Source organism: Colossoma macropomum, unplaced genomic scaffold (assembly GCF_904425465.1).
Source record: "Colossoma macropomum unplaced genomic scaffold, Colossoma_macropomum, whole genome shotgun sequence".
Taxonomy (NCBI): Eukaryota; Metazoa; Chordata; class Actinopteri; order Characiformes; family Serrasalmidae; genus Colossoma; species Colossoma macropomum.
In genome coordinates this window covers 28,059,734-28,087,268 of record NW_023494785.1, presented here as the reverse complement: position 1 = coordinate 28,087,268, position 27,535 = coordinate 28,059,734, and the positions used below count along the sequence as shown (strand labels likewise).

General features: G+C 38.4%; 1 protein-coding gene across 3 annotated transcripts in view; it reads right to left on the bottom strand.

The window, feature by feature from the left end:
* scn5lab (sodium channel, voltage gated, type V-like, alpha b) overlaps positions 1 to 27,535 on the bottom strand; it is a 128,805-nt gene that overhangs the window by 9,875 nt on the left and 91,395 nt on the right. For 2 of the 3 annotated variants that reach the window (XM_036589571.1, XM_036589554.1), the window contains exons 16-19: positions 26,890 to 27,345; positions 8,763 to 8,883; positions 5,168 to 5,322; positions 2,763 to 2,936 (exon numbers count right to left, since the gene is read on the bottom strand). In XM_036589571.1, the coding sequence (XP_036445464.1) occupies positions 2,763 to 2,936; positions 5,168 to 5,322; positions 8,763 to 8,883; positions 26,890 to 27,345 (906 nt within the window). Of the gene's footprint in view, positions 1 to 2,762; positions 2,937 to 5,167; positions 5,323 to 8,762; positions 8,884 to 26,865; positions 27,346 to 27,535 lie in introns of all 3 variants that reach the window. The other variant, XM_036589563.1, reaches the window with a different exon arrangement.

Below are 27,535 nucleotides of genomic sequence, written 5' to 3'. Positions count from 1 at the left end.
TAGACTTTGTAAATAATAAAAAAAACACATGTCTATCTATAATTGTCATCACCAACTTTTCTCAATCTAAGATACAGGGAACCTCTGTTTTCACCTTTCAAGATTAAACCAAGCCATAAAAGTAAGGAGAGCACTTGTGGTTTGTCGCATTGTGTTAATGAATTTTATTAAGATAAGGGCAGCAGGTCTTTGAGCCCATAGGGAACAATCACTAAAACTGCTTAGATTATATTCATAATGATTTGTGAACAGTACAGGCAGCCTGCTTTGGGACTGAGGGAGTAAAACCTCAAGTTATCTCTTCACCATAGAGACTTATGCAATAAGCACTGGAGAGGCATGTAGTCTCATGCATAATATTTGTGGAGACATTAAAACATTGTTGAGAGCTATCAAACAATTAAACCCATCACTTTGTGTTCATATATCTTAAACTAACAACTCAGACTTTGTTGTTGCTACTACTATTATTATTATTATTATTATTATTATTATTATTATTATTGTCTCCATCGCTTACTGTTATCTGCACTAGTGAACTTTGCTGTCAGTGCTTGGTGGTGGTGACAACAACTGATTCCAGTATATTGCTCTAATTGTTTTTTTTAGCAGCTTTAATAAGAATGACCTTTTTAATTTACAACATTATGCACTATAAATGAAATAAAACATAGAAAACCTCAGTGCAAGAGCATTTCATATATCTAAACACTGGCACTTTGTGACTAGGCACGATTGTTATATCAGTATATTCATATGCATGTACAGTACAGTGCAAAGTCAGAGACCACCCTTTATTTGATTTCTAGGCAAAATAGTCATTATGTACAAATTATTAGTTTTTCAGGAGGTATTTCTGAGGAGATAAGAAGAAGAAAGTCGAGGGGAAAAAAAGTGGAAAAACTGGACTTTCGAAAACTGAAGTTCAAAAAGTGATTAAAAGATTCAGGGGCTCCTAACAACTGTGCACCAAAACGATCATCAACCATCAGATAAACAGTACACACTTAAAAAAGATGATTCTTATAGGGTTCTTTAGTAAGGGCAATGGCGCTATTTAGAACCATTTGCATGCTTCAGTTGTTCTTTGCATAGTTGATGGAGAATGTGTTGTATATGGTTCTATATGGAAGCTTTCTGAAAATGGTTCCATATAGTACCAAAAAGAGTTCTTCTATTGTTATGATGTTCAGCTTACAACAATAGAAGGACCCTTTTTGGTGCTATATAGAACCATTTTGAAAATGGTTCTTTATAGACTCATATATATATATATATATATATATATATATATATATATATATATATATAGTGCTGTGTAAAAGTATTTGCCCCTAATTTGTCACATTTAAATGTTTCGGGTCATCCAGTTAATTTTAGTATAAGATAATGACAACATGAGTCAACATAAAATGCAGTTTTTAAATGATAATTTATTGTAGACAAAGATTTATTCAAAACTTGTATCACCCATGTGAAAAAGTAATTGCACCCCTAAACCTAATAACTAGTTGTGCCACCCTTGACAATAATAACTGTATTAGAATCTCTTTAGGATATGGCATCATGGGCTGTTTTTTAAGACCTTCCAGCCTGCTTCACATTGCCAGACAGGTTTTATTACAGTGATGTTTAGATTCAACAGACCTGTCAGTAATCATGGCTGGGTGTGGCTAATGAAACTGAACCCAATAGTCAATTGAATTTGGTTAGCTTGTTGATTTAGTAGCTAAGGGAGCAAATACTTTTTCACACAGGATCAGGCAGGGCTGAACACCATGTTCCCCTAGGTAGTTTGAAACACTCAAGTGTGACAAATATGCAAAAAGAAATTGGGAAGGGGCAAATACTTTATATCCACAGCACTGTACAACAAATTCTCCATCAATCTGAAAAATAATTTTACCATGCGAAGAACCAAAGCATGCAAATGGTTCTATACAGAACCTTTGTCTTTACTAAAGATCCTTTAAAGAACCAAATTTGAGAGAGAGGAGAAAATCAGGCTCCACTCTTACTTAAGATCTGAAAAAATCCACAGGTGTGTCTGTCCATTCTTCCACTGTGAGAAGACAACCCAACACTAGGATGTGTAGCTGTCAGGAAGCCCTCACTGAGAAAAGCATATAGACGAAAAAAGAAGAAAATCTGCAAATCAATCAAAAAAACTGCTGGTGTTCTTAGGTCTGTGGACAGATCACCCCAGAGTCCAGACCTCAACATCACTGAATGTGTCTGTAATTACTTGGATTGTGAGAAGCAGAAAATGCAACCAACTTCTAAGACTGAACTTTGGAAAACTATCCCTGCACACTTCTTTGAAAAACTGAAAGCAACTCTCCTAAAAAAATGGAAGCTGTAATAAAGGATGGACACACTAAACACTGCAAAATTTTATATTTAGTTGTTGAGGCTTTTGAGTAATGTTCTGTTAAAAATATCTTTTCCTAGTACTGAAAAACAAATAACCATTTTGATTGGAAATGAAATAAATGAAGTGATCACTTTTCACAGTACTGTATAACATACTATCTAAAGTAGTTTCTCTTATATTCTGAGACAGCGTAGCATTGGTTTTCCAAGACACACAACATACTTTGTGAACTGAATTCTGTATATACCTTCATGCTCGCAAACAAACTGATTTGCACCATTATTTCTTCATATCTAAAAAATGTCATCAACATTCTTTGAATAATATGATTTAGCCATAACATTGCAAACAGTATCGATAGGTAAGGAGGAAATGAAATTTCACTTACATCAACGATTAGAAAGTCTAGCCAGCACCAGTAGTTGGTGAAGTACTTCTTAAAGCCGTAAGCAATCCACTTCAGTATCATTTCCAAGATGAAGATGTAGGTGAAAATCTTGTCCGCATACTCAAGCACAATTTTGATCACTTTTCTTTGTTCAATGTAAATGTCTTCAAAAGCCTGTCAACAGAGTAGAAGGGACAGAGTGGAGGGTGAGGTCAGGAGGTAACAGTGAGAGTGCATGTGTGAACCATGACAATAACATATATTGTTTCACAATCTCATGCTAACCTGTTTGACTGTATATTGGCTAAGGTGACTGCCTGTGTTAAGCTAAATATACATGCTCCATATCCCATGACTCCATGTTCAGCCCGATGCATTCTGCCTTGATAGGCACAAACAGAGAGGCGAGAAGGAGCCCGCAGTGGCCAGCACACAGCTGAGTCTCCAATGCCTTCCACACACCCGAGGCTCTGCGCCAAACCCCCTGCTAATTATCATCACTGTGTAGAGGGGCCTGATCAACCATTGACCTGGCTCTTCTCTAGAGTGGCCCTTTCTAATGCAGGGCTACCCACAGTGAGCTTCAGCATTTAGAGCACCCTCACACTACAGTATGTTTCTAAGCTGCTAATGTGAGACCTTGCATGCACTAATGCACAGTACAGTTTATATATGGAGTCATTAAGAAAGTCAGCGCTAAGCATCTGTGGCCATTTGCCTCTCCATTGCTTTCAGCCGACTTGGCTGTTTTTGGTTCTTTTTTTTTTCCTTCACTATTTTTTTCGCTTACTTCTGCTTTTCACGTGTGATCATTCAACTCCATGTCTGAAAGAGCAGCTGTTTGCTGAGGAGGTGTTGGTAAATGCCACCAAAATACCAGCCAGTCTAGTTCACACCTGGCATCCAGGCCTTCCGACAGACCAGTGACATTAGCCTCTCTTTGTGAGTCACTCAACAACAAAAGGCTCTCCTGTGCTGTTAAGAAGGCTCTATACAGTAAGAAAGTTAAAGGTTTTGAAGCATTACACAGTAGCCGTGAACTTTTTCGCTCTGACATTTGTTGACTCCTTCGCGGAGCACTCCTTAAAAGGGCCACAGTTGGTAGTAAAATACTGAATGTTCGTGGGTTGTATAGATCAGTCGGCTCCTGGCAGCGCTTTCAACGCTCGGCCTTTGTTTCACTGCAGAATCCTCTCTCCCACCATCTCCAGAATTCCTAAAATCTCCTGTGGCAAATCGATCACTTCTGGCAACGTAGAGGAAAAAGCCGGTTTGCAAAAAAAGTATAACTATGGAGGAGATTATTTTGCAGCATCTCTAGGGGCCTGCAGCATCTGTTAAAAGTGATTAATGTCAGCTGAAAGCTGTGCTTTTGTTGCCCTGCCACAGCTCTCCCATGGAGACGCCTGGTCCTGGAAGTTGACCAGCCAGCAGGCAGTCTGGCACCCCTAGCCAGCAAAACATAGAGCCTGCTGACTGTGCCCTTGTAAACTGTTCCAGGGTCAGCCTGATTATGTATTTTGTAGTCACTGAGATTGGGGCAATTCAGCAGGGAATAGCATTCATTGAGCCAGTATGAGTGCAGGATAGACCTTCCTATTTCTGCTCTCCCCTGAAGACCTACCAACTACACAATACCAAATGGGAAGAATAATTCTGTAAACAGATTTTTTTCTGACTGGTATTTGGGTGTAAACATTACAGCAGTTGGGTTTAATATTTGGGTCTGGCTTAGACGCAAGGCTGAGAATAACCCTTAGAACTGTAGAGATGCGCAGTGATATCGTAATAAAATCATTAAAAATGTCTGCATACATTGTGGACACATGTTGTATACATGACATATTTAATGTACTCTAGAAGAGCAGAATGTTTAGGTGATGGGCTACTGTGCTAAAATATCTGCATTTTAATCAGTTTACTGCGTTTGTTATGCAGGGCAAATATGTGTACATTTATATGTAATCCTAATCCAAGTGGATTTAGTCCCAATTTCTACATATAGTAAACGTTTACAAATCCACATCTGTATCAGCATCGGCAAATATGTGCATGAAAAATATTGGCATCGGCCTGCAATTCCCATATCTGTTCATCCCTAAAAACATGGTTTCATTTTAGAATTAATTCTCACTCATAACTCACTGAAGCACGCAAACTTCTAAGAAATACACAGATATAAGATATAAGAGCATATGATTTTTTTTCTTTCTACAAAACAAAGCATTCTTCATATTTTTGCTGCTTTTGTCATTGACTGGATTGAGAAGAATGCAAAAAACGTCAGAAATGCAAATTCAGATTCATTGTGTAATATGTAATTGCGTAATCATTGTTTAGGTTGTTAAATTTAGGGTAACATCTGATTTCTTGTGTTGGTGGAGTTTTGCGTTTGCGATGCTCACCAGAGCACCACTGCTGAGCAGGATCATAAAGATGATGAAGGTTTCGAACCAGCTGTGCTCCACTATCTGAAAGCAGGTCTTCCTCAGCCGCCACCATACCTTGCCCAGCCCCTCATTAGTGTTGATTTCGCAGCACTGGAAATGTCGGACGCACACTAACAAAAGAGAGAAAAAGGAGAAAACACAACATCAGCCCACTAAAAATCATGTCAACACTTCAGCGTTTGAAACAAAGGATTTCCTGCGTGTGAAAACCAGAGAAGCAATACACTGTGAAGCGAGCATCGCTGAGCCGAGCTGTACAAGCGTTTGGGCTCAGACAAAGGTGCATGTCTTCAGCAATTACGCAGACTCGGCCACTGAGACATGACTGTTACGCGACATGATCCCAAGCAGCATCAATGACTCTTTAAAAGCCTTCCATCTATAACAATAGGTCCCTGCCATGAAATCACATTTGAGCCTCCCATGGGCGTCAAAGCAGCTCCATTACCGGTATTCGAGCTTCTCCAAATTAACTTATTGCCTGTAAATTTAATAACGGGATTATGGTAACAGGGTCCTCTCAACTCAATTTGTACTGACGCTCCAGCTCTCTATTGGAAGCCTTAGACATTTTAGCACCCCGGCATCATCATTTGTCAAACAATTAACAGCCATCAAAGCAAAATCAAGAAGCCCAAGGATTACAGCCAAGCCTCAGAGTTACAGCGGAGTCTATATATCCCAGGAAGCTACTTTGCATTAACACAGGCACTGATCTGATTTGGCAGTGAACATACCAAGAACACAGACTGCCTTAAGAGCATGTCTCAGCACTTATGCGGCGCTATTTATAAACGTTACACTGAGCATGCTTTCTGTTCTGTTTTTTTTTTCTGTTCAAAAACATGAACTAATGTGAGGCTTGGAGAGATGCACAATATGTTGAATTGGGAGAGGACCAACAAACGTCTCATCACTACACCATGTTTTTTTAATCCTTTGAACCTGATGGTTCGATTAATTACATTTCAAAATAATTACAACTAATGATACATGACGGCATCGGAATCATATCGTTATCAACAAATGAATGCTTTAAAAAATATGTCCGATGTTTAGATTTGACCGATATTTTAAACTGATGAATTTATTGCATCTGGGATAAAGACAACATTCAGGCGACGCTGGGATACTGCACTAAAATATCTGCCATTTATTCATTTTACTGCATTTGTAGCTCTGTAGAAGGAAATATGTTTCTCTGTGATGCAAAGACATGCAGCCCCAATATCTACATTTTTTACATTATTCCCAGGTGTATGCAAAAGTTTGGGCGCCCCGTCATGTAACGTTTTGTTGATTTCCTGAGTACACATCCTCTACAGAGAGCATATTTCTACACATTTTTCATGCACAATAACAGTTTATTTGATGAATATAACATATTGGGAATAAAATAAATAGAAATTGTGCACTAAAATTTTGCAAAAATATTACACATTTAAGTTTAAGAGGATGAGTTAACTTATTTTCACTTAGAAAATCAATAAAACGTAATTTGACCGGGAGGCCATCGGCAGATGGAAAAATATTGTCTAACCATCTCACGATTTCCATATTGTGCATCCCTAATTACAACTTACATATTAGTTTAATAGAAGTTACTGGAAAATAAGCCTTACTATTAATAACTAAAGTCTAGAGTTTAAAGCCAGTTTAAAAAATGCCCACAGACTGCTTTAAATGACACATTTCTCGTTATAATGCTCCACTCTGTTGTTACTGGAAGGGGTGATCCACCTTGTCATTTGAGATCTGCAGATTAAAGTACATGGCAGCATATTTGAACGGTATGACTCCGTCCCTTTCTTCCAAATGGTTTAATGCATGTACAGGCCGTTTGAACCTTTTTAAAGCAAATGCTTTCTCCCTACCTCTTTCTACCAAATCTTAGTCACTTCTTATCCTGAGAACTGTGGACTTAGCAGAACTATTACACAGAACGAATCTTTACTAAAGACGCTAAGGATAATTAGCAAAGCAACATTTGGCTGTTTTTTGAATTCAAATCAAACTCAATCTTAGCACATCTATTGAAAATATTTAATACATAAAGTGTCTAAAAGCAAATATCCATTGAACTACATTGATTGACTACACTGACAGACCATGGGATTAAACTCTGTGTAAACAGCTGTGCCACAACATCCTATTGGTCTTTCACAATAACATGAAATTAAACTATTGCTGAACAGTTGGGTTGCAATTTATTGTATGGTAAACTTTTTTTTTCATCAGCTGGTCTTGGAATCAGTTATAAGCTCCAATAACAATGTGTTGTAATAACTGTCAGTTTCAAGCTATATAGGCTTTATATATTTTTTAATTGTGCTTTATATAGATAACTACAACATTCTGAACAAAAAAAAGATAGCAGTGTTTGCATGAGCACCTGACTAAAGATATAAAGAGATGTGAACATTGAGATAAACCCTTTTCACTGTAATCTGCTCCTCATTGATTTATACACTAAAACAACCCCAGCAGCCATCTTAAAGGATGCTACGACAGCTGATTTGCTCATCATGTTTGAGTACATTGGATATGATTGGTGCATCAATGAATATTGAGCATCAGTCATCATCAGATTAGAGGCTTGTTTCATTCCTGACAGGCATTTTCAGATCTTTGCTGACACAGGACACTCAATTTAATGCCCCATTACTCTTTTAAATGTCAGTTAATTGTTTAATGTGTTATATTAAACAGCCTCTACTTGACAACAGCATGAGCAGTCTGATGATGTGTCCCTTCTACCATGTATGATCTTCAACTGCCATTGGCATTTCTTTCAACATATATGAATATACCCTGCATAGTTCACCTCAAGTAATGGACTTCTAATTGAACTCAGCTGAGCAAACTCTAACAATTCTGCTGAGACTAGGTCTGTGATGATATGAACTTTTCACTGTATAATTGCTCTTCACATTGTGTGAACAATTCATGACCAATAAAAATGGTCCAAAATTACTTTGAATTTTTTTCCTGTTCTGACAGCAAACACACACATATTTCTTAAGAATGCAATCGATTATAGCACTGCTAATTTTTAAAAAATGTACTTTGGTAATTTGACCCTTCAAACCATCAGTAGTAGTGCAGGCAGAAGCCTAACTTCACATTGCTATGATAGAAATCTGCGACTGCAGCCCTCTGCTTTTAAACAGGTTTTGACTACTGTTGTTCTCAGTGGACATCAGTAATGAAAAGTGGAAACTGTGTTTGGTCAATAGAAATCACATGATTTTTTATGTTGAGGTGCATGTGAACCCTGCGTTTACATGATGAAAGTAATGACTTTAGATTATGGAAAGTAATACATACATTCAATGAGGCTTATTTTATCCACTCATACAGCCATAACAAAATATATAGACCTCAAGTGTTATAAGTGTTGCAACTGATCAATGATGATTCACTTAATGAGCAATCTAAATTTTAATGAAATGAACAGTTTCATGAAGGCAGATGTTTCAGCGAACACCTTAAACTTCCAATACAAAAAACACTGTCCGCAAGTGTTTCTGTCACTATACAATATACCCACCATCAGGAAAGCAATTGTCGGGATCCATGTCCTCCTCGGCCATCTCCGAGTATTCATCTTCCTCTTCTCCAGTCTTCCTCAGGTCAACTGTGCTGCCCTCTGATAGGCTGATGTCATCACTCTGAAAGCCAAGAGAACCAATCAGTCTACTGATTGCTTCCGTAGCACTTCTAAATGACAGCTCTTACATGACAATTCTGCTGAGAGGCAAAAATACAGCAATGATGTCTAACAAGCTGAGTTTATTCCCTTTATTTTACACAGACCAAAGTGAAGAGCTGAACATTCCACTGTGTCCTTTGCAAGGAGTTTTGCTAATAAGTGAGAAGTCCATTTGAGGTCTAGAGTACACTACCCAGCAACACTTGATTTAAACTCAAGGGTTACACAGTCCCAGTGAAGGCTTAAAATAATAGGGCCTATACCTGACCTTCTGTCTACATGACCTTTTGTTACCACAGTGCTGTGGAAAAGCACTTGTCCTTTCTCTGATATTTGGCTCCAAGGTTTTGTGCTTCTATCATTTGTTTGGTGTGTAAGATGATTACATGTTCCATCGTCAAGTGTGAAAAAGTAATTGATCCTTCAGATGAACACAACCCAATTATAGGCATAATTAGGGTGAGCTGCTGGGATACTTAGGTAAACAGTCATCCAGATCAGCCCCGGCCAGTATAAATGCATTTATCATCTATGGCAAACTGGCAGAGTAAATAGCAAGATCTAGACATTTCTACGCACATCAACAAAAATATTTACATGCCTTTAAGTTTAAAAAGGGTTAAAGTGGTGTCTAAAACTCTAAGAGCTCTGCAGTTCGAAATACAACAGTCAGAGGCCTTGCATCACATGGGGGGCATGGCCAGGCTTAGCTGTGAAAGCGAGACCCAATATCCTAACAGAGTAGAGTGTCTTCTATCCAAAGTCAAGCACAAATAAAAAGTTAGTATATATTAAAACAAAAGTTGCTGCATCAGTGCCGTTGTCATTGTGGTCATTGGATTACTTAAAATGCTATTTTTAAAATTGCTTTAAATAGGTTATATTAAACGTCAAAGCAAATGTCTATATCATTGCATCAAGTAATCAAAGGAAAGATATAAATGGTCCATAAACATTTTTCAGTTTAGGATGCTTGGCTGTTCAGATTCTTTAAGTTTGCTCCTGCTGTTTGTACTCAAATTTACCATGTAACTTACATCTCAGATCTCTGATTTTTGCTCGGTTATGTGGTCTTCGCTAGGGTATAAGTTGCGCCTGTCATGAGCAGACATTATTGTATTGTAGATCTGGATTAGGTAGGATGATAACTGCACTGCTGTCAGTAATAGGCTATAGCCTGATATCAGTATGTTGTGGGATGTTTGGAAATGCCCGCAAACAACAAATAGCCCATCCTACAAAGTTAGTCTGGTGCCAGAGCTGAACAATTAGAGTCATGTATAGTTCCAAACAAGAAATACTGGGACAGTAGTGTGTCTTCTCAAAATTTCTCCAAAATTGTCTCCAAATAAAAAAAAAACATTTATGACATAATAAAAACCCCTAAATGACATTAAAGGAATCAGTAAGATTGACTCAAGTACCTACACACTTAAAAAAGATGGTTCTTCAAGAGTTTCTTAGTATAGAAAATGGTTCTATGTGGAATCATGAACATTCATAGAATGTCTATAGGGTTCTTTGCATTGTAAAAGGGTTTTTCAGAGTGATGGAGAATGTGTTGTATATTACAAACTTGACATCGTAACAATAGAAGAACCCTTTTCAAAAAGGTTCTACATAGAACCATCTACAGCACATTCTCCGTCAATCTGAAGAACACTTTCATGGTGCAAAGAACCCTTTAATCATGCAAAGGGATCTTTTGAGTTCTATATAGAACTATTTTCTTTACTAAAGAGCCCTTGAGGGTCCATCTTTTTAAGTGTGCAGGATCAAACAATAAGAAAATAAATAAGAATAAATGTAAAATATATCTATATTTTAAATATTAAAATCCCTTTTATCTAGTCTTGTGTAAATGATCTGATAACATTCCGAGGTTGGGGCAAATGCTTTTACAGATCACTAATGCTATTTAGACTCATACAATGTAAGACAGTCACATAATAAGCCTTCATCATTCTAAAAATATTAGAAAAGATTACATTAATTTACAGCTGAGGAGAGTAATTGCTGTATGAACTCTTTGCCAACATAGCCATTCTGACTAATTCTGCTGAAGCTGGTCTGGTTTCAAAGACTGCATGGCTGCACAGGGCACTAAATTTGCCACATACGAACATGACTTTGTAAGCACAGCGGCTGCCTTTTTTCTGAGCACTTGCAGTGTTGACATTTCACACAGAGCCTAGGGGTAGCACTCATGGCTGATATTTATTTGGGATGGGGGTTAGCACATGTCCAGGTGCACCTTTGGGACCTCTGTGGGTCCTAATCAAGCATCGATTCTGCCTCATCGTCATACCCCTGCCTGCTTGAACGACTGGAATTCGCATGCTAAATGGAGGCGAAAGCTGTTCGGGCTGTAGTGTGGCAGTGCGGGACTGCTGACGTGAATGTCTGATGAAACCAATACACCCCTTGCCTTCCTTTGTTTGTGAGACCCTTAGGGTGACAGTTCTGCCCCCTGGCTTCCCTGGCACAATAAAAAGCTGACACCATGACAGCATGACTAACCAGTGCCATGCTGCACACGGGATATAGCTTGTGATGGTAGACGAAAGAAAGCTATTATGAGCTGTACATATTGTTGAATTTCCTGTTATATCAACTTACATTAAGGGCTGATCTCTTAGACAGTTTAATTGTGGTCTAAATCTACATAAGCATCTTCAAAACTGCAGTTTAGCCACAGACTAGGCTTCGTCCATGACCGAGAAACTGGCCCCATGAGTTAAAAATATTTTTCTTTCCGTTTCTTTACATTTTGAAATTTTATGCCGTTTGCATAACTTTATAATGAAATGCACAGAAAACTGACATATGCAGCTGCAGACAAATCCAGAAGAACAAATTATTTTGCTGCACATTTAGCTCATCTGCGGTGCTCAGCTCTTCGCAAGGCAGTCGCTGATGAGAAAAGATGATGTAGGTTTGGGGAGAGAACAGAAAGAGAAAGAACAAAGAGAGGAGGGGACTTGGCAGTTGTGGAAATGATGTGCATCACTCCTGACATGAGGCTGCTGTGTCTCGGCTTCGCATTAAAGCAGAGGGAAATGTGGCGTGGCAGTGCCTCGGCACTGTGGAGGAGGTGAGAATAGGCCTGAATCTGCACCGACCAAGCAGGGCCGGAAATGAAGTAGGGTCACAGCAGTGCAAGATCGGAAGAATAACCCAGACGTGTTAAATTTTAGCTCCTTTGTGTCTCTAGAAATCATCCATATAAATGGAAGAGAGGGCTGCACAATATATCATGTTATTCATTATCGCAATAGTGGTCTTTGCAATATATTTGATGTGTGCTATGAGCAGCATGACCAGTATTCACGCTGGTGTTTTGATGAAGCGTGATAGTCAGTCATCCAACAAACGTAAATAATTCTGGACAGATTATGCAGGCTAGTCTTATGACTATTTTCAATTAATGATTCACCAAAATAGTTTTAATATTGTTGCTGTCACATCAAAACCTTCTAACTCCTTTTTTTATTTTTTAGTATTTTATACAGCATTTGAAATGGAAGTTGCTCTTTACATTGTGTGAACATTTTATGATGAATGACCCAGTAAAAAGTCTAACATTACTTGGAATAATAAAAAAAAACTTTTTTTCTTGCTCCTATGTTTTACTACAACACTGATGATAAATAGTCAAGTGCAAAAGGATGTGTAGTTATCAAGAAGCTGTTCTTGAGGAAAAAAGAAGGGAATTTGCACTAAAACAGGGAAACTGGACATCTTAAATGTGGAGTAAGGTTTTATGGACTGATGAGTCCAAATTTGTAACTGGTATCCTGAGAAGCAGAAGGTGCAACCAAGACCAATTTCAACCAATTTCAAGACTGAAATTGTGAGGTGTGAAAAATAACCCTGCAGATTTCTTTGAAAAACTACATGGAAGTTTATAGAAAAGAATGAAGCTTTAAAAATCACTTAATGGCCGTTTTGAATTGAAGTTTGGTCTCTGACTTTTGCAGCAATGCATATTTTCAGTATGCAGCTATATAATCACAGTATACGGTTTTGTCCATATTGTGTAGCCCAAATTTGATGTAAAAAGCAATGAAGGTATTTTTTATACTATAAGTGCTTCTTAGAATCATCTTGAACTGGACGTATCCAATCAACCACTTCCAAAGAAAGTCTAAGACAACTGCTGAAAAATCTCCAGCAGTCAGGTATCCTAAGCATGCAACACATGAAAACAATCTCTGACTGCAATCTCTGTGTACTCTGTCATCCTCCGTACAGTAATCAGGCAATCAAGTAATCATCTCTCTGTTCTTTCACCATTTCTAAATTCTTCACCATTCTAGGATAGCAAGCTGTGCCTTCCTCTGTATCTTTGATCAGGGAGCACAAAACTACACGCTGGGCATCACTCCACCTCCAAACTGAGAGGAGCTGAGACTTCACACCATCTCGTGATGCACTTACCTGTCCACTCAGGCCGCAGGCATACTCCTCGAACAATAAACAGAGCCAACCAAGCCAACCTTTACTCCAATTACATGCACACACATATTGGAGGCTTTGGGGATCAGGTTTTCCAACTGGCTCACTAGATGCAAAGAGATAAATGAAAACTCTCCCACTGTATGATTTAATGTGATTGAATTGTAATAGAACACGGTTTCAGAGTGCACTCAATAGAGTAGGAATAATACAGTACAGGGCACCTGAAGATATCAGTGCTCATCGTACATAAGGGCTTTCAGGTAGTCGTTAGTGTAGGTCAGCATGAGAGAAGTCAATGACGCTAGGCTTACCTCATCCTTATATCAGGGCTGTGACAGCCTGTTAGCGTATAGACCAGCTCGTACGCATACAGCCCTTACTCACATCCGAGAGCAGCCTCCAGTTTATAGCCCATTCTCTTTGGCAGGACATGCATGCGTGGAATCCCAATGTTGAGCGTGGTAGAGTTGCACATTCCAGCACCACTGACCACCACAAAAGCCCTATAAATATCCTCCCAGAGGGGCTAGGGCCTACAATGTGGCATTCACCACTGGAACCCAGTGAAATCAGACCTCCAGACAATGTATAGTTGGCTGTGTCGTCAGCCAGGCTCTCTGCCATGCCGGATCAGGGCTTACGAACGCAGTATTCGGGGTGCACCCTCAGAGAGGTTTACTGGGCTGCCTGGGATGGCTAAAGACAACAAAGAGCAACAAGCAGCAAAAGAGCCCAAGGAGAAATCCATCTGCTTAACACTGATCTACCTTGACCTGGAAGAAATTTGTCAGCGAATTACCACAGAGCTTGTATAGCCTCATTTTATAAGACATTAAAGGTCTAGATTGTATTGGGGAGCCATGCAAACACTAAACAACATGCGTCACAGGGCGACTGATAGACTGCAAAGTACTAAAAACATCAATAATACAATCAAATCAGATGGTGCCATCAGGTTATTTGAAACTAAAGCCATTCTTTAGAGTATCCAAACATTGCGGGCAGAATTACAGTCAGCAAATGCTGTATGGGACATATCCATTGGACTTGTTTATGGAACATACCTCTGATCTAATTTGCAGAGACTTCTACTCATGGCGCCATGGTGCATCTAGCACAATACCACTCTACAGTGGTGGGTAATGTAGCTTTCATACCTTGATTATTGCATAAATCTTAATGCAACTCAAGGGACTTGGGACTTAGGACTTTGACTGCATATCTCATTGCCATACTGGTACGTACATAATATCTGAGGTCCTTTATACACATGTACACCAGCACTGTTAACTGTTACTAATAAATTTAAGTAAAAACAATTACTATTTTAGTGTTCATATATATAGTAGCCACATTAGGGCGACGTACCACAGGGCTCAACCTACAGTACTGTGCAAAATCAGAGATCTCTCTTCATTCACAATCAAACTGGCCATTGAGTTATTCATTTTCAGGTGGCATTTGTGCAGAAATTAGATATAAGATAATTCACTTGCATAAAGAAGTAGAACATTAAGGGAAAATAGAAAACAGAAGTTTGCAAAACTGGAATTGATTCAAAGATAAAGAGAAAATAGGGCTACCAGCAACACTGTCACGGAATGTGTTTGGATTGCTTGGATCGTGAGAAGCTGAAAATACAACCAACTTCTAAGACTGAACTTTGAAAGTGTAGGAAAATCCCGGCAGAAAGCAAGTCTCCAGAAAAGAATAGAAGCTGTAAGAAAAGCAAATGGTGCACACAATAAATACTGAAAAATTTGATATTATATTTTGTTTTTTGTTAACAATGTTTTCGACTTTTTTCCTGATGCTCAAAAATGAATAACTTGTATTTAATGACCATTCTGTATGGAAATAAGACAAATGAAGGGTGGTCTCTGACTTCTGCCCAGTACTGTATTCACTTTACTCATGCAAGATGCAGGTGAAAACAGCTCCCATGCATCCGTCAAAATAACTTAATCATCAGTCTAAGTCTAAGCAGATAATCACACCTGAGCCAAGCAAAATAATTATTGTCTGAGCAGAATAACAAACTATCTGATTCAAATTATAGATCATCCGGATTTGAATTGCATCGCTGTTTCTGGGAATTCTGCCTGCTATTCTGGAAAGAATTACCCGACCAAGTACACAATATGGACACAGACAAGGGACGAAAAAACAATGCCAAGCGACTCAGCTGCTTTTTATGACTCTGCAGACAAACAAAACCTCCAGGGCAGACCCAAACATGTTGCCATATGCTTTTCGGTCTCTTGCCTCTCCTTTTGACAACATGAGCTCCAATTAGTCTTCTTTGATTCTTGCCTGAGAAGAAAGCTTGTAAAAAGTGTCCAACTACATCACTCAGGTTGCATGTTACAGAGTCAAAAGGGGACGGTCCAAGCCAGAGGCTGCTGCGGGGTAACCGGGGGTTCAGCTATTCAGCATGTACCATCCGGTATTACCATAAAAACTCATTGGAAAAACAAGAGTAATCTGGAAACAACCTTATTCCTCCCTGTGTATGAAGTGCACACAGTTTGTAAAATGCAGTGGGGTCTGGTAATAGGCTTGACTGAACAAATACTGTGGGGCATGCCTGTTTGTAAGATGCAGATGAGTCTTGACTCTGACTGTCATGATTTCTCTCTCTGCCTCTCTCTTATCTGAGGCTGTGGCCAGGATGTAATAATGTAGTTCAGGTGTATGAGCTCTGTCTGGCTGTCATGCTCTGACATTAGGACGAGACAGTGTTTTCCTTGCCTGAACTGTCTGCACTAAGCTCTGTCTGCGACCTACAAAATAAATAAATAAATAAATAAATAAATACAACTATGTAGGCTTGTATCCACAGTCATACTCTTTCAGTAGAGGTACAAATCTCTGATCTCATAATGGTTTGATTAGGATTCTTTAGGAAAAGATTCAATACAAAATCTTCATGGCAATTAGATTTAGTATTTTAGAGGAATTCTTTAAAAAGTAGTGGAATGTAAAGTAAAAACATGGTTATATTTGAAAGTAGCCCATTAAAATAGAATATTGATTATTACTGAGTTGGATGAGTACAACAAAGTAATGCAGTTGAAGCACCACTTTCAGATCAATGTATTATATAAGCTGCCTGCAGATGCAACATTCAGGCTCTTTTGCTAGACTTTACAAACTGCACTGTGCAAAAGTCAGAGACCACCTTTCACTCCTTTCTGGAATGTTTCAGCTTTTCAAATAAATCTGCAGGAATATTTTTCCACACAAAGTTCAGTCTTAGAAGTTGCATTTTCTGCCAATTTTCTGACTATTCACGTAATCTCAAACACATTCAGTGATGTTGAGGTCTGGACTCTGGGGTGGCCAGTCTGTTGTTTTTGCTGTCACTCCATGGTGGTCTACCACATCTTGCATGGTTGTTAGGAGTCCCATTTTCTCTGTATCTTCTAGTGTCGGAAGCTGTTTCTTTCCCACTTATTTTTCTTCATCTTTCCTCTTCCTTATGCCAGTGGATTATCTTATATCTAATCACCTCAGAGATATCTCCGGAAAAATGAATAACTAGTATGTAATGGCTATTTTGACTGGAAATTAAATACATTAAGGGTAGTCTCTAACTTCTAACGTGTTGTATGGAGGTACATGTTTTTCATAATTTGATTTTCAGTGTTGCAGTAAGACATTTAGGGGTGTGTGTGTGTGTGTGTGTGTGTGTGTGTGTGTGTGTGTGTGTGTGTGTGCATGCCCATAAATGTACACGTGCTCATGTGTGTGACCTGACTTGGTAGCACTTTCCATTCTGTCATTCATGTCCCTGGTGATTATGAAAGCGAGAGAGAGAGAAAGCGAGAGAGCAGGTGAGTGAGTGAGAGAGATAAAGAGCGCCAGCATTGGCAGATGGAATGCAGTTCAAATTCTGTAAGGTTTTACATGTCTATTCCTGAGACTGCAGCAGCGTGTTCAGTTTGGGGAAACCCAAATAACCCAGGAAGAGTCAGATACAGGCACAGTAGCTTAGAGTACAGAGTGAAAAGTAAAAAGGGCAGACGGGACAGAGAGACACAAGCGGTTGAGCATGGGTGGTGGTGGTGGTGGTGGTGGGGGGTGTGTTGCAGGTGCACTGAAAGATAAAAGAGAGAGTGGGGGGTGGAGGACAGGTAAACGAAAAGATAAAAGATGTAGAGGCAGACAGAATGAGGCAGAACAGGTGTAGAGAAAGATTAAAGTGAGAGAACAAATATCAGCTGGCTCGGAAAGCTGTCTAGTCACAGGTGTGCAGGAGGAGCGTGGTCACGTGCTCCAGCTGGGGAGGTGAGCTGTGGAGGATGGCCTAGATTGGGCTCCCTGTTTCGCCAAGGATGACTTTTCATAAGATCAGCAAAATGCACTGCTGTTAGAGCTGTTTCTCAGTAATGTTTCTCAGCCTTCGCAGATACTTCGCTGCTGTGGTGACAGAACCTCATTATCTCTGAAACAGTAACTTTAAAAGAGAAGGAACTAGTGTCTCAGTGCACACTGATGTGCAAGATATTAGTAATTTGTACCATTTCAAATTGTACACTCATCATGAAATGTTCAAAAGGCTGCTGGTGAGAAATAACACAGGTTTTGATACGACAGCAGAGATATAGAAATCTTGCTGTGGGATATGCGGCTCCTACTATTGCAATGTGAACCAAGGGCTTTTGCAGCCGCAAAAACTCTAAACTGGCCTCTTGATAAAGCATTGTTTGGCCATCTGTCGTTTTATGTTCCACCAAACAAAGTTCTTGCATGGTTCTCCAAAAGATCTCTTGTAAGGGGGTTTCTGATCTTGTTCCCAAGGCTTACCTCAGTCCTGAGATGTGTATGTGTACAACTAGATAAGTAGTTTATTATTAAAAAATCAAAAGCCAAATTCTTTTTAGTTTCTAAAATCTGGAAACAGCCTTTTCTTTGTAGTCAGCAATGAATAGGTAATTATGAAATAAGTAAGATTTAAAGATCAATCAAAAACAGCTAAGAAATGTGGTTTTGTACAGAGCCTCACCAACAGAAACTAAAAGATGCTACTCTATAATGTGCAGATTAACAGTAGGAAATATGTTTGTGATTAAATATTAGACTACAAGTAAATTCTATTTTAAATATAAATTTGTATTTGTATCTATTACTATTAGAGTATCTATTACTGTGCTTAACCCCCAGGCCCAAAGCTTTATTACACTCCTTAAGAATGGCTCAGCCAGTTGGCACTGAAGTCCCTGAATAATAAGACTTAGTATGTAATATGTCTGGGATTTTAAGGAGTTAAATGAGTTTGAAATGTACAAGCTTTAATAAAGAATGAATGATGGTTGGAAAAAGTGTCTAAAAGTTTGCTTGCTCTTCATTTTCTTTCATACAGCAGAGCAAAAACATATTTATGGACTGAACAGCCATGTCAAGATAGACAGTGAATTTTCCAGCATTTTTACGGAACTATGATTATAATGTTGACTTCAATAAATCAAAAGGTGGATTGGAATACATTTGACATTTTGAAGTGCTGAAGGCAATGTCACTGCAACAAAACCCTATCATAACTGTACATACACTAGCAGTCAAACATTTGGAGTCACTGTTTTCAATAATGTCAAATAATTTTGTTGCAGATTCACATACAAAATGAGTGTATTATGATGCTACTACTTAACAACTTCATACATTTCAACTTGTTTATAGGATTAAGACGTCTTGATACCTTCTGGTGTCTAGCTTATATTAATTCTGTCTACACTGTATACATTAGACTTGAACAAAGGTTTTGAATAAAATTGTTAATTTAATGTGTGATTCCAAACTCCAGTGCAACCTACTCTAGAAATATATGTTTGGTATTACCAGTACTTATAATCATTACTTTTTTGTTTAATTAATGCATTTACTTGCTGCATTATATTTAGCATTCAGAACTCCACAGGGCCAGTTTTTCATAATATTTTTCCTAACAGTATTTGCATTCTAACATGATTATGGGATTGCATTCACTAAATTAAGCTTTCAAAGTAATGGACTACAGAGAAATGCCACTCACTAATGTGATAGGCCTCAGTATCTAATTAGAGCGGTCTATTAAATAATCAATTAATCAGTCAATGCAGAGTCCATTTTAGGCCATTATTTAGTTATTTCTCCACTTTTGCACCAGCATGTTGGTAATTAACACTAAAGGTGCATGTGAGTTTGCTTATTTCGCCCTTTGCATGTGAGCATCCGGTCAACCAAGGCAAAGAGAGGGGGAGAGAGAGAGAGAGAGAGAGGGAGATCATAGCTATGTTCAGAGGTGGAAATGGGCTGGAACATACCAGAACACCATTCCAGGAGTAAATGTTGAGACAGAATGGTGTTATGGCTTAGATTTCAAAATCTAGGCAATTGTTTTTACAGGGAAATCCACATAAGCATTGTTGCTAAAGCATGTGCATGAACCAAAGTGGGTACTGAATGCACCCCAAGTCCAGCCTACAGCCTGTTCAGCTGATGTCCCATTGCAGCAGGGTCTGCCCACCCAGTCTCTATAGTAACACATTCTAGATACAGTAAAAGCAGTTATGAACTTGATAATAAAAGTGGTCATTTGCTTTCTAATTTCCTCAGACCTTAGTGGTATCATATGAATGTCTAGTCTACTGTAGGTAATTCATAATTTTCTTTAATGATTCTTATACTGAAAATTTCAGTAAGTGAGCTAATTCTAAAATGTCCATGACAAATTAGCACATAGCCAATGTGAGCAAAAGGCAAAGTATTGATTGATACTGAGCTAACTGGCCAACTAAGGTCAGCCATTCACTGTGTGCTAGATATGTAAATGTATAAAAAATGTCACCATGGGCACTGGACCCCTATAACCCTTTAGCTAAGTAGATCATATCATATATGAGCAAAATGGTATTTTTGTCAAAATAATAGTTGTTTTGACAAATTTCTGATGTTTTTCCTGAGTACTTATACTCTGATTTGATAAGAGGCTTGCTAGACTTTTAGAAAATGGAGATAGCTCTTAGTTTATAAACCAGTTCAGTTATGTTTTTCAAAATATACGTTCCCTTTTCCTGACTGTTCTTAATGAGTTTATTTTCTCTCTGTAGGAAAAAATAAATAGGTTTAAGGTGAATTCCACACATTTTTAAGAATGTCTTCATAATAAAATTCTTGAGATGTAAACCAAGTCATTCAGAGTGGTTTGATGTGAAATTGTTCATTGTAGAGAATCCTGCCAACTTACATTTCTTTACAGTGGCCAGGATTATACCCAGGGTTTGCAATGTCAACAATTCAGATATGGTCATTTTATTTACTATACAGCTTTCTTTGGGTCCTATTTTGCCTTATGATAACTTGCATAACCATCTCCATCTTGAATGGATATAAAAAGGGCATTTTAGTCCAAAACCTTTTAAAACAATGTGTCAGACATTAGACAGGGTATTTTATAACCATTTCAAGTAATAACTTTATGTGAGGGAGCTTTTAGAGGCATTAAACTGCAATTGCATATCTGGTTCCTATCACCACCACTGTGAAAAAAATTCTGATTCAGTAAGTTTCTCTAGAACTGACCATTTCACATCAAACCACTCTGAATGACTTGTTTACATCTTAACAACTTAATTACTTTGTTTAAATCTTAACAACTTACTTATGCAGAAATCTTGGAAAATCTGTGCTATTCCACTTTTATGAGCTAAGATGTTTTGCCATTAAACTGATTAATTTCCAAATATTAATCAAAAGTGCTGCTGCTGAAATATGCAAAATTTAAGTGTTTTTGTTCGTTTAGCTTTTGGAAAAAGGTTGCAGAATCTGATATAAAGAAAAGTTAAGCTTCTACAAAAAAGAGCTCAATTGTAGAGAAAAATCTCTTATAATATCTATATTATTAGATATCCACCCCTTCACCCCCCTCCAAATTAAAAATAGTAAAGTAGGGTTTGCTGTGCAAAACCAGCCGTTCTCACCGCTGGCTATGTTAATGTGCAGTCATGTAAATGTGAGCATGTGAGTGTAGGTTCAGTAGATCAGTGGTCTCTGTTTGTCTTCGTTCTGTTTGGACTCCTCAGCACTGCTCCGTGAGCAACGTGACCATTATGAAAGAGTGCGGCCCTGGCAAGGGCCGTCTGCTTACACAACTGGGTCACATGGGGGGTCTGCATGAGGGAAAACTCCAAACGCACCGCCAGCACACCGCTGACACCACACACAAGCCAGCACTGACAGGCTGACGTGAGGGCCAGCATGAGCCAGGGGCCAATGAGCCTCTGATCTGCTGATATCTATAAGAAGGGAGTGTGTACGTTATCAGAGCTGTGGTAGACAGCTCCATACAGACCAGCTCCCATGCTCACGCTTTCCATTTACAGGCCGAAAAACAAAAGGTGTGAGTCTCTTCCATAGGTACTTTAAATATGTTAGATCCACTGGCATAGAACCGCAGTATAAAATAGTGCCTGATGATAATAATGTGTGACACAAAAACTGTTAGCAGCATTAAGGGAAGTGAGTTAAACAGGACTAACCCATCCGTTTTATATTGCATATATATATATATATATACTCTTATTAAAAAAATGAGCTTTTAATGGTGTTAACAACAATTCATTACAAAAAGGTAAAGTAACTAAGTATGGGAACGCTTTTCACTCTGATATCTTTAAACGTTGAAGTCTTTTACAGAAAGAAAGTATCACTAAGCATTGATAGTTCCAAACAGTCTAAAAACATTGTCAAGCTACTTGGTATGTAATATGAGATCAAATATTCTCTATAGAATTTACATCTGGACTCTGACCTGCTCACGTCCATCAGTAATTATTATCTAATTATTATTATGATTATGATTATTATTATTATTACAAAGGTGATTCAGTTTTCTGGAGATATTTCTGAGAAAATTATATATAAAATAATTCACTTGCATAAACAAGGGGTCAAAAACATTTAAAAAAAAGCGAAACAAAAGGAGTTTCCGAAACTTGAGTTCAATAATAATGTAAAGCTATAGAGAAAATGTGACTTCTAACAACTATGCAAGATGCAGACCACAGTACTTATTATAGCTTTCATCTTTGAGCGAGAGGAGAAAATCAAGCTCCACTCTTGCTTCAGATCTGAAAAAATCTGCAGGTGTTTCTGTCCATCCTTCCACTGTGAGAAGACAACTCGACACTAGCTATCAAGAAGCCATTAGTGAAAAAAAGGAAAACAAAACAAGCAAATCAAATGAAATAGCTGCTGGTAGTCTAAGAAGAATAGCCTGACCACCCCAGAGTCCAGACCTCAACATCACTGAATGTGTTTGGGATTACTTGGATCATGAGAAGCAGAAAATGTAACTTTTATATATATATATATATATATATATATATATATATATATATATATATATATATATATGTGTGTGTGTGTGTGTGTGTGTGTGTTTTGTTTTTATTTATTTTTTTACATTTTAATTAGTATTATTTTATTTTTATATATTTAGAAGAGTTGGGAGCAGTGTCTGCTCGAAGCAAAATGGCTCTGGAGGATGCAAAAACAAAACAGAGGAGAAAATAGCCTTTCTGCGTGGGTGTTCGGAATTGCAATTCATGTGGAGAGAAAGCTCCAGCCCGGCTGATAGCCACTTATTAGCCTCTCTATGCTTGGGCCTCTCTGACCAGGAGAGGAGAAAGCCCTGCACTGCCCTGGAGGTAGAGAGTGGGAGAGAAAGGAGAAAAGAGAGAAAAAGAAGGAGAAGACAAACAGAGTTGGCCTAGGGTGAGACTGCTGCATCTTTTTAAGTCTGTACTGCAGCAGAAGGTAGATTGTGGTCCAGTCTGGATACAAGTATGCACCTCGGTGGTCCCACATGCTTGCTTTTAATGGATTACTAGGCAACTTGGGTGGTTTATTGCTTCCTCACAGCTGTCTGAGAGAGCTACAGGAGGCCACTGTTGTCCTATATGAACGTATCACTTTAGTGAGGCACCTTCAACGTGAACATGATTCATGAATCCATCATTGTAATTGCTGTATTACTCTTTCAATCACCACAAATGATTGTAATACCATGAAGATAGACATAGGATACCTCTTTTTATTTTATAGAGCTACCTTCCTCAGCTGCCCTGGGCTAACTGTAATTTTTACTTTACTGCATAACTGTCATTACGTGGGGCATCCACAGAATGCTCTCTTAGAGTCTAAACTAAAACAAGTCTCATAAACTATGAATGAGAACATTAGAGTAATATACCTAGCAGAGATTTAGGCCTTGATTGATAAATGAGAAAGATCTACATAATGAATAACTTTTTTTCAAACTTGTGTGCAGATAGATTACATGGAAAACACATGCTTAGCTTTTGTGTTGAAGAGATCATTAAGAGAACTAACAGAGGCAACAATAAGGCGCTATCCTGTTTCATGAGCTGCTTATTGTCCACAGAGCAGGTGGCCATAAAGCAGCACAGTCATATCACAGAAACCTGACCTGTTGATAGTGCATCACTCAATAGCATGTTAGGCAAGCGAATGTCAAGTGGGGATGTATGGTTTATTTGCTGCCAGCGGGCCTGACTGTAGAACTGGAGGAAAAGTTCTTTTGTAAAATTTGATTCAGGGGTGCAAATTTGCTTTGACAAGTCGGGGGATGGGGGGGGGTTAGGAGACTGTCTGCATATAAACTGTGTAAACATAGTACACCAACAATTACACTTATCATATTGATGTCTCATGATTTATATATACATATATAGAGATATCTGTATAGAGATTCATTCTGTTGCCTATTATAAAAACAATTTTTTATTCCAATTGTGTCACTAAAATCTGATTCGAATGTTGCTAGAAATATTTTTTGCAAAATCCCCAAATAATGATAAACATGATGATAATTAAGAAGAAGAAGGAAGGACTGTTATTTACTGTTATGGCTGTTAAGTCAAAAAAAAATCATAATATAGTAAAGAAGTGTTGAAAGTTGCAGGGAAGGTTAGTGCTTCTTTCTTTTGGTTGTTTCTGGCTCTAATTAACAAAATAATAACCTATTTCGGGTTTATACAGAACCATTTGAAATGCATCTGACAGCCATATAATAACTGACTGCTCTTTTCTATCTCTGTGCACTTTTTTTTTCATAACTATCCCATGACCTCCAAAATGATCCCACAAAATTTCCAAAGGTGGAGGGGATATGTCTTCCCCTTCCCCCTGAACCAGTGATGTGAATAGACTTGAAACTTTTAATTGATATCACGTGTGTTTTTACGTAGAAGAGGAGATATTTTATTTCCATTTAAAGTTGATGAAAGCTAGTTGTGTGTACAGTCTTAATTTATGTATTTTATGGGTTTTTAGCCAAATTTCTCCCCAGTGTGGTCATGGTCATTTCCACCTTTCAGCTAGGGCTCCCCCATCGCACTACCAAACTGGAAGGATGAAGGCTAGCACATGCTTCCTCCAAGACACGTGAAGCGCCTCTGTATCTTTATGAACTGCCACTAATCTAACATTGGACAGCTCAACATGCTTGAAGGAGAATGCTAAGTGCTAATTCTGTTACATCAGCTAACAGATGTCCTCACTGGCTAGCATGCTGAATGATGGGGAGGGGGCATCTATCCACCCAGAGAGAGTTAGAACAACTGTGCTATATTGGACTCCTGGCCATGTATGGCTGTGGCATCACAGGGAATCTAACTCACGATCTTTCTACAATAGGGTTAACGCTTAGACGACATCAATAAGTCAGAAGTACAGACTTGGACTTGAGGATTCAGAATCTAAATTTGAATTTAACTATAATATGTAATTTAACATATGTTACCACCCAATTTTCTTTGCATAGTATACCAACATGAAGTATTTTGACTTCTTAGGGTTAAAGAGCAGTGTTAAATTAGGAGTAGATTAAACAGTATTGTGTATGGTCTTTCTCAGTCTGGTGGTACTGTTGCGCAGTAGCTGTACTCTAATGTGCAGCTAGAAAAATAATAAAAAAAAATTATAATAATAATACAGAAAACAAATTCCATAATAGCTTTCAAACCTCAAATCTCTATAAATAATTAAAAGCCAATGAATCTCCTTCAAATGGGCATCACACCTCCTAGTGCTTTGCAGGTGTGATGGGGAGCTACTCTCACCTGTGTGCTGTAGTAGATTCCAGTGTGTCAAGTGCACTCAGCATGCACAAGCCACACTGTGAAGAGGTGACTAATGAATGACCCTGTTTAAGGTTTGGCATTCGTCCAGCAGAGAGAGCACTAGGGTGAGATGTTTACCAAAATGCTGGGGTTAATACCTCTAGTCATTTCACTAAGCACTTTGAGTGTCTCATTATACATGCATTCAGATGCTCAGATGAAATGCCATCTGATAAATGAAAGTCTACACATGGAAGCATATGTAGTCTGAGTGCTTACAGTAAGAGCAACATGTATTTTTCCATTAGCACTGCACCAACAAACCCAGGCACCTAATGTACAGCGGATTCCCGAGAGTATCAAACAGGAGATAACTGATAGGAACGTCAGGAAGGGATGTATAATAAATGTCTACATATGGCCATCATTTCAAGCAGCATTCCTACTTTTTCTCCTCCAAAAGTTTGAAATCACTGTTCAATAATTGCTGTTATTTTGTTCAGTAATGACATAAATGACATAAACAGTGTAAATTGTGGCATACATAATTAAAAAATAGGTAGTTTCTTAAGGAAAGCAACAAAAAGTAATTTAATTAATATATTTACAATTTACAGTATTATTATTCATATTATTATTATTATTATTATTATTATTATTATTTGGTAGATTTCACAAATAATATACTGCAATTATGATATTATAATTATAATACATTATAATAACAACTACAATTTCATGTCAAGTTATCTGCTTTAGGACTCTTTGAGTGAGATCAGCACTTAGGCATATCTGTATATGTAATAGTGTAATAATGCCTTACTTAGTCCTCAGTGTTATTCAGTTTGTTAATGAATATAAAATAATCTATAGCTCTTTTCATTATTCAGGACAAATTGCTAATTTTGTTGCATCATATTAGAATCCATTGTAATGTGAGAAAGTCAGAGACCAAGCTTTCTTTCATTAATTTCCAGCCAAACGGCCTTAAAGTACAAGTTAACTGAATGTTTCAAGATGTCTCAACAACTGAACATAATCGCTTTTTTCAGTATTTAGTGTGTCCACTGTTTGCCTTTGTTACAGCTTCTATTGTTTTTGGAAGATTTGTTTTCAGTTTTTCAAAGAAATCTACAGGGATATTTTTCCACACCTCCAAAGTTCAGTCTTAGAAGTTGCATTTTCTGCTCTCACAAGTAATCCTGATTACAGACATAGACTCTTAAAGTCATAAATGTGTGAGGCAGCTTGAAGGAGAACATAATGTCATTGATATTTGTCATTGTCATTGTTATTGAAAACAGTGATTCCAGACTTTTGAGTAGTGTGGTATGCTATCTGCAGTGAGCGTGTACAGGATCATTGTGCAGTCGTCTCACCGGTTTGGTTTCCGCTTCCTCCTCCTCCTCCTCATCGGAGCTTTCACTAGCTTCATCTTCATCATCTTCCTCCTCTGGGAACTCCACGTCCGACTCACCGGGCGCTATGGGTACACTGATGGTGAGGTTTGGGTTGGTCATGTAGCTGTCGTCAGTGGTGGTACACTTGTCTCCGGTGCGGGCGATGACTCCGGCCGTGCCGTTGCCCTCAGCACGCTGGGCCTGCTGACTGAGCCGCTTCAGCTTCAGCATGGCCTTGGCCTCCTTGGCCTTCTGCCGCCGGCGCTTGAAGTTGCCGTTGAAGAAGTCGCAGAGGGCCCGGCGCAGCCAGCCTATGCCTCTCTGGATGCGAGCGATGGCGATCTGCAGATTATTCATCTCGCCATCCTCGTCAGGTGCAGAGAGATTGTCAGCGCTGAAAGAGCTGAGCAGCAGAGCCAGGAAGAGGTTCAGCACCTGAGCAGAAACAAAACAGAAACACATTACACATCCTAATAATACTGATAACGAGGAGTTCATGTTCACTACCCTGTCTCCAGTACAACTCAAATGCTGCAAGGTGGTCACTCATGTCTGATATCAGTTTATTGATAATTATTGTTAACGCAGCTCTTCGTAAGATTTTTATTATTAAAACTGAAAGTAG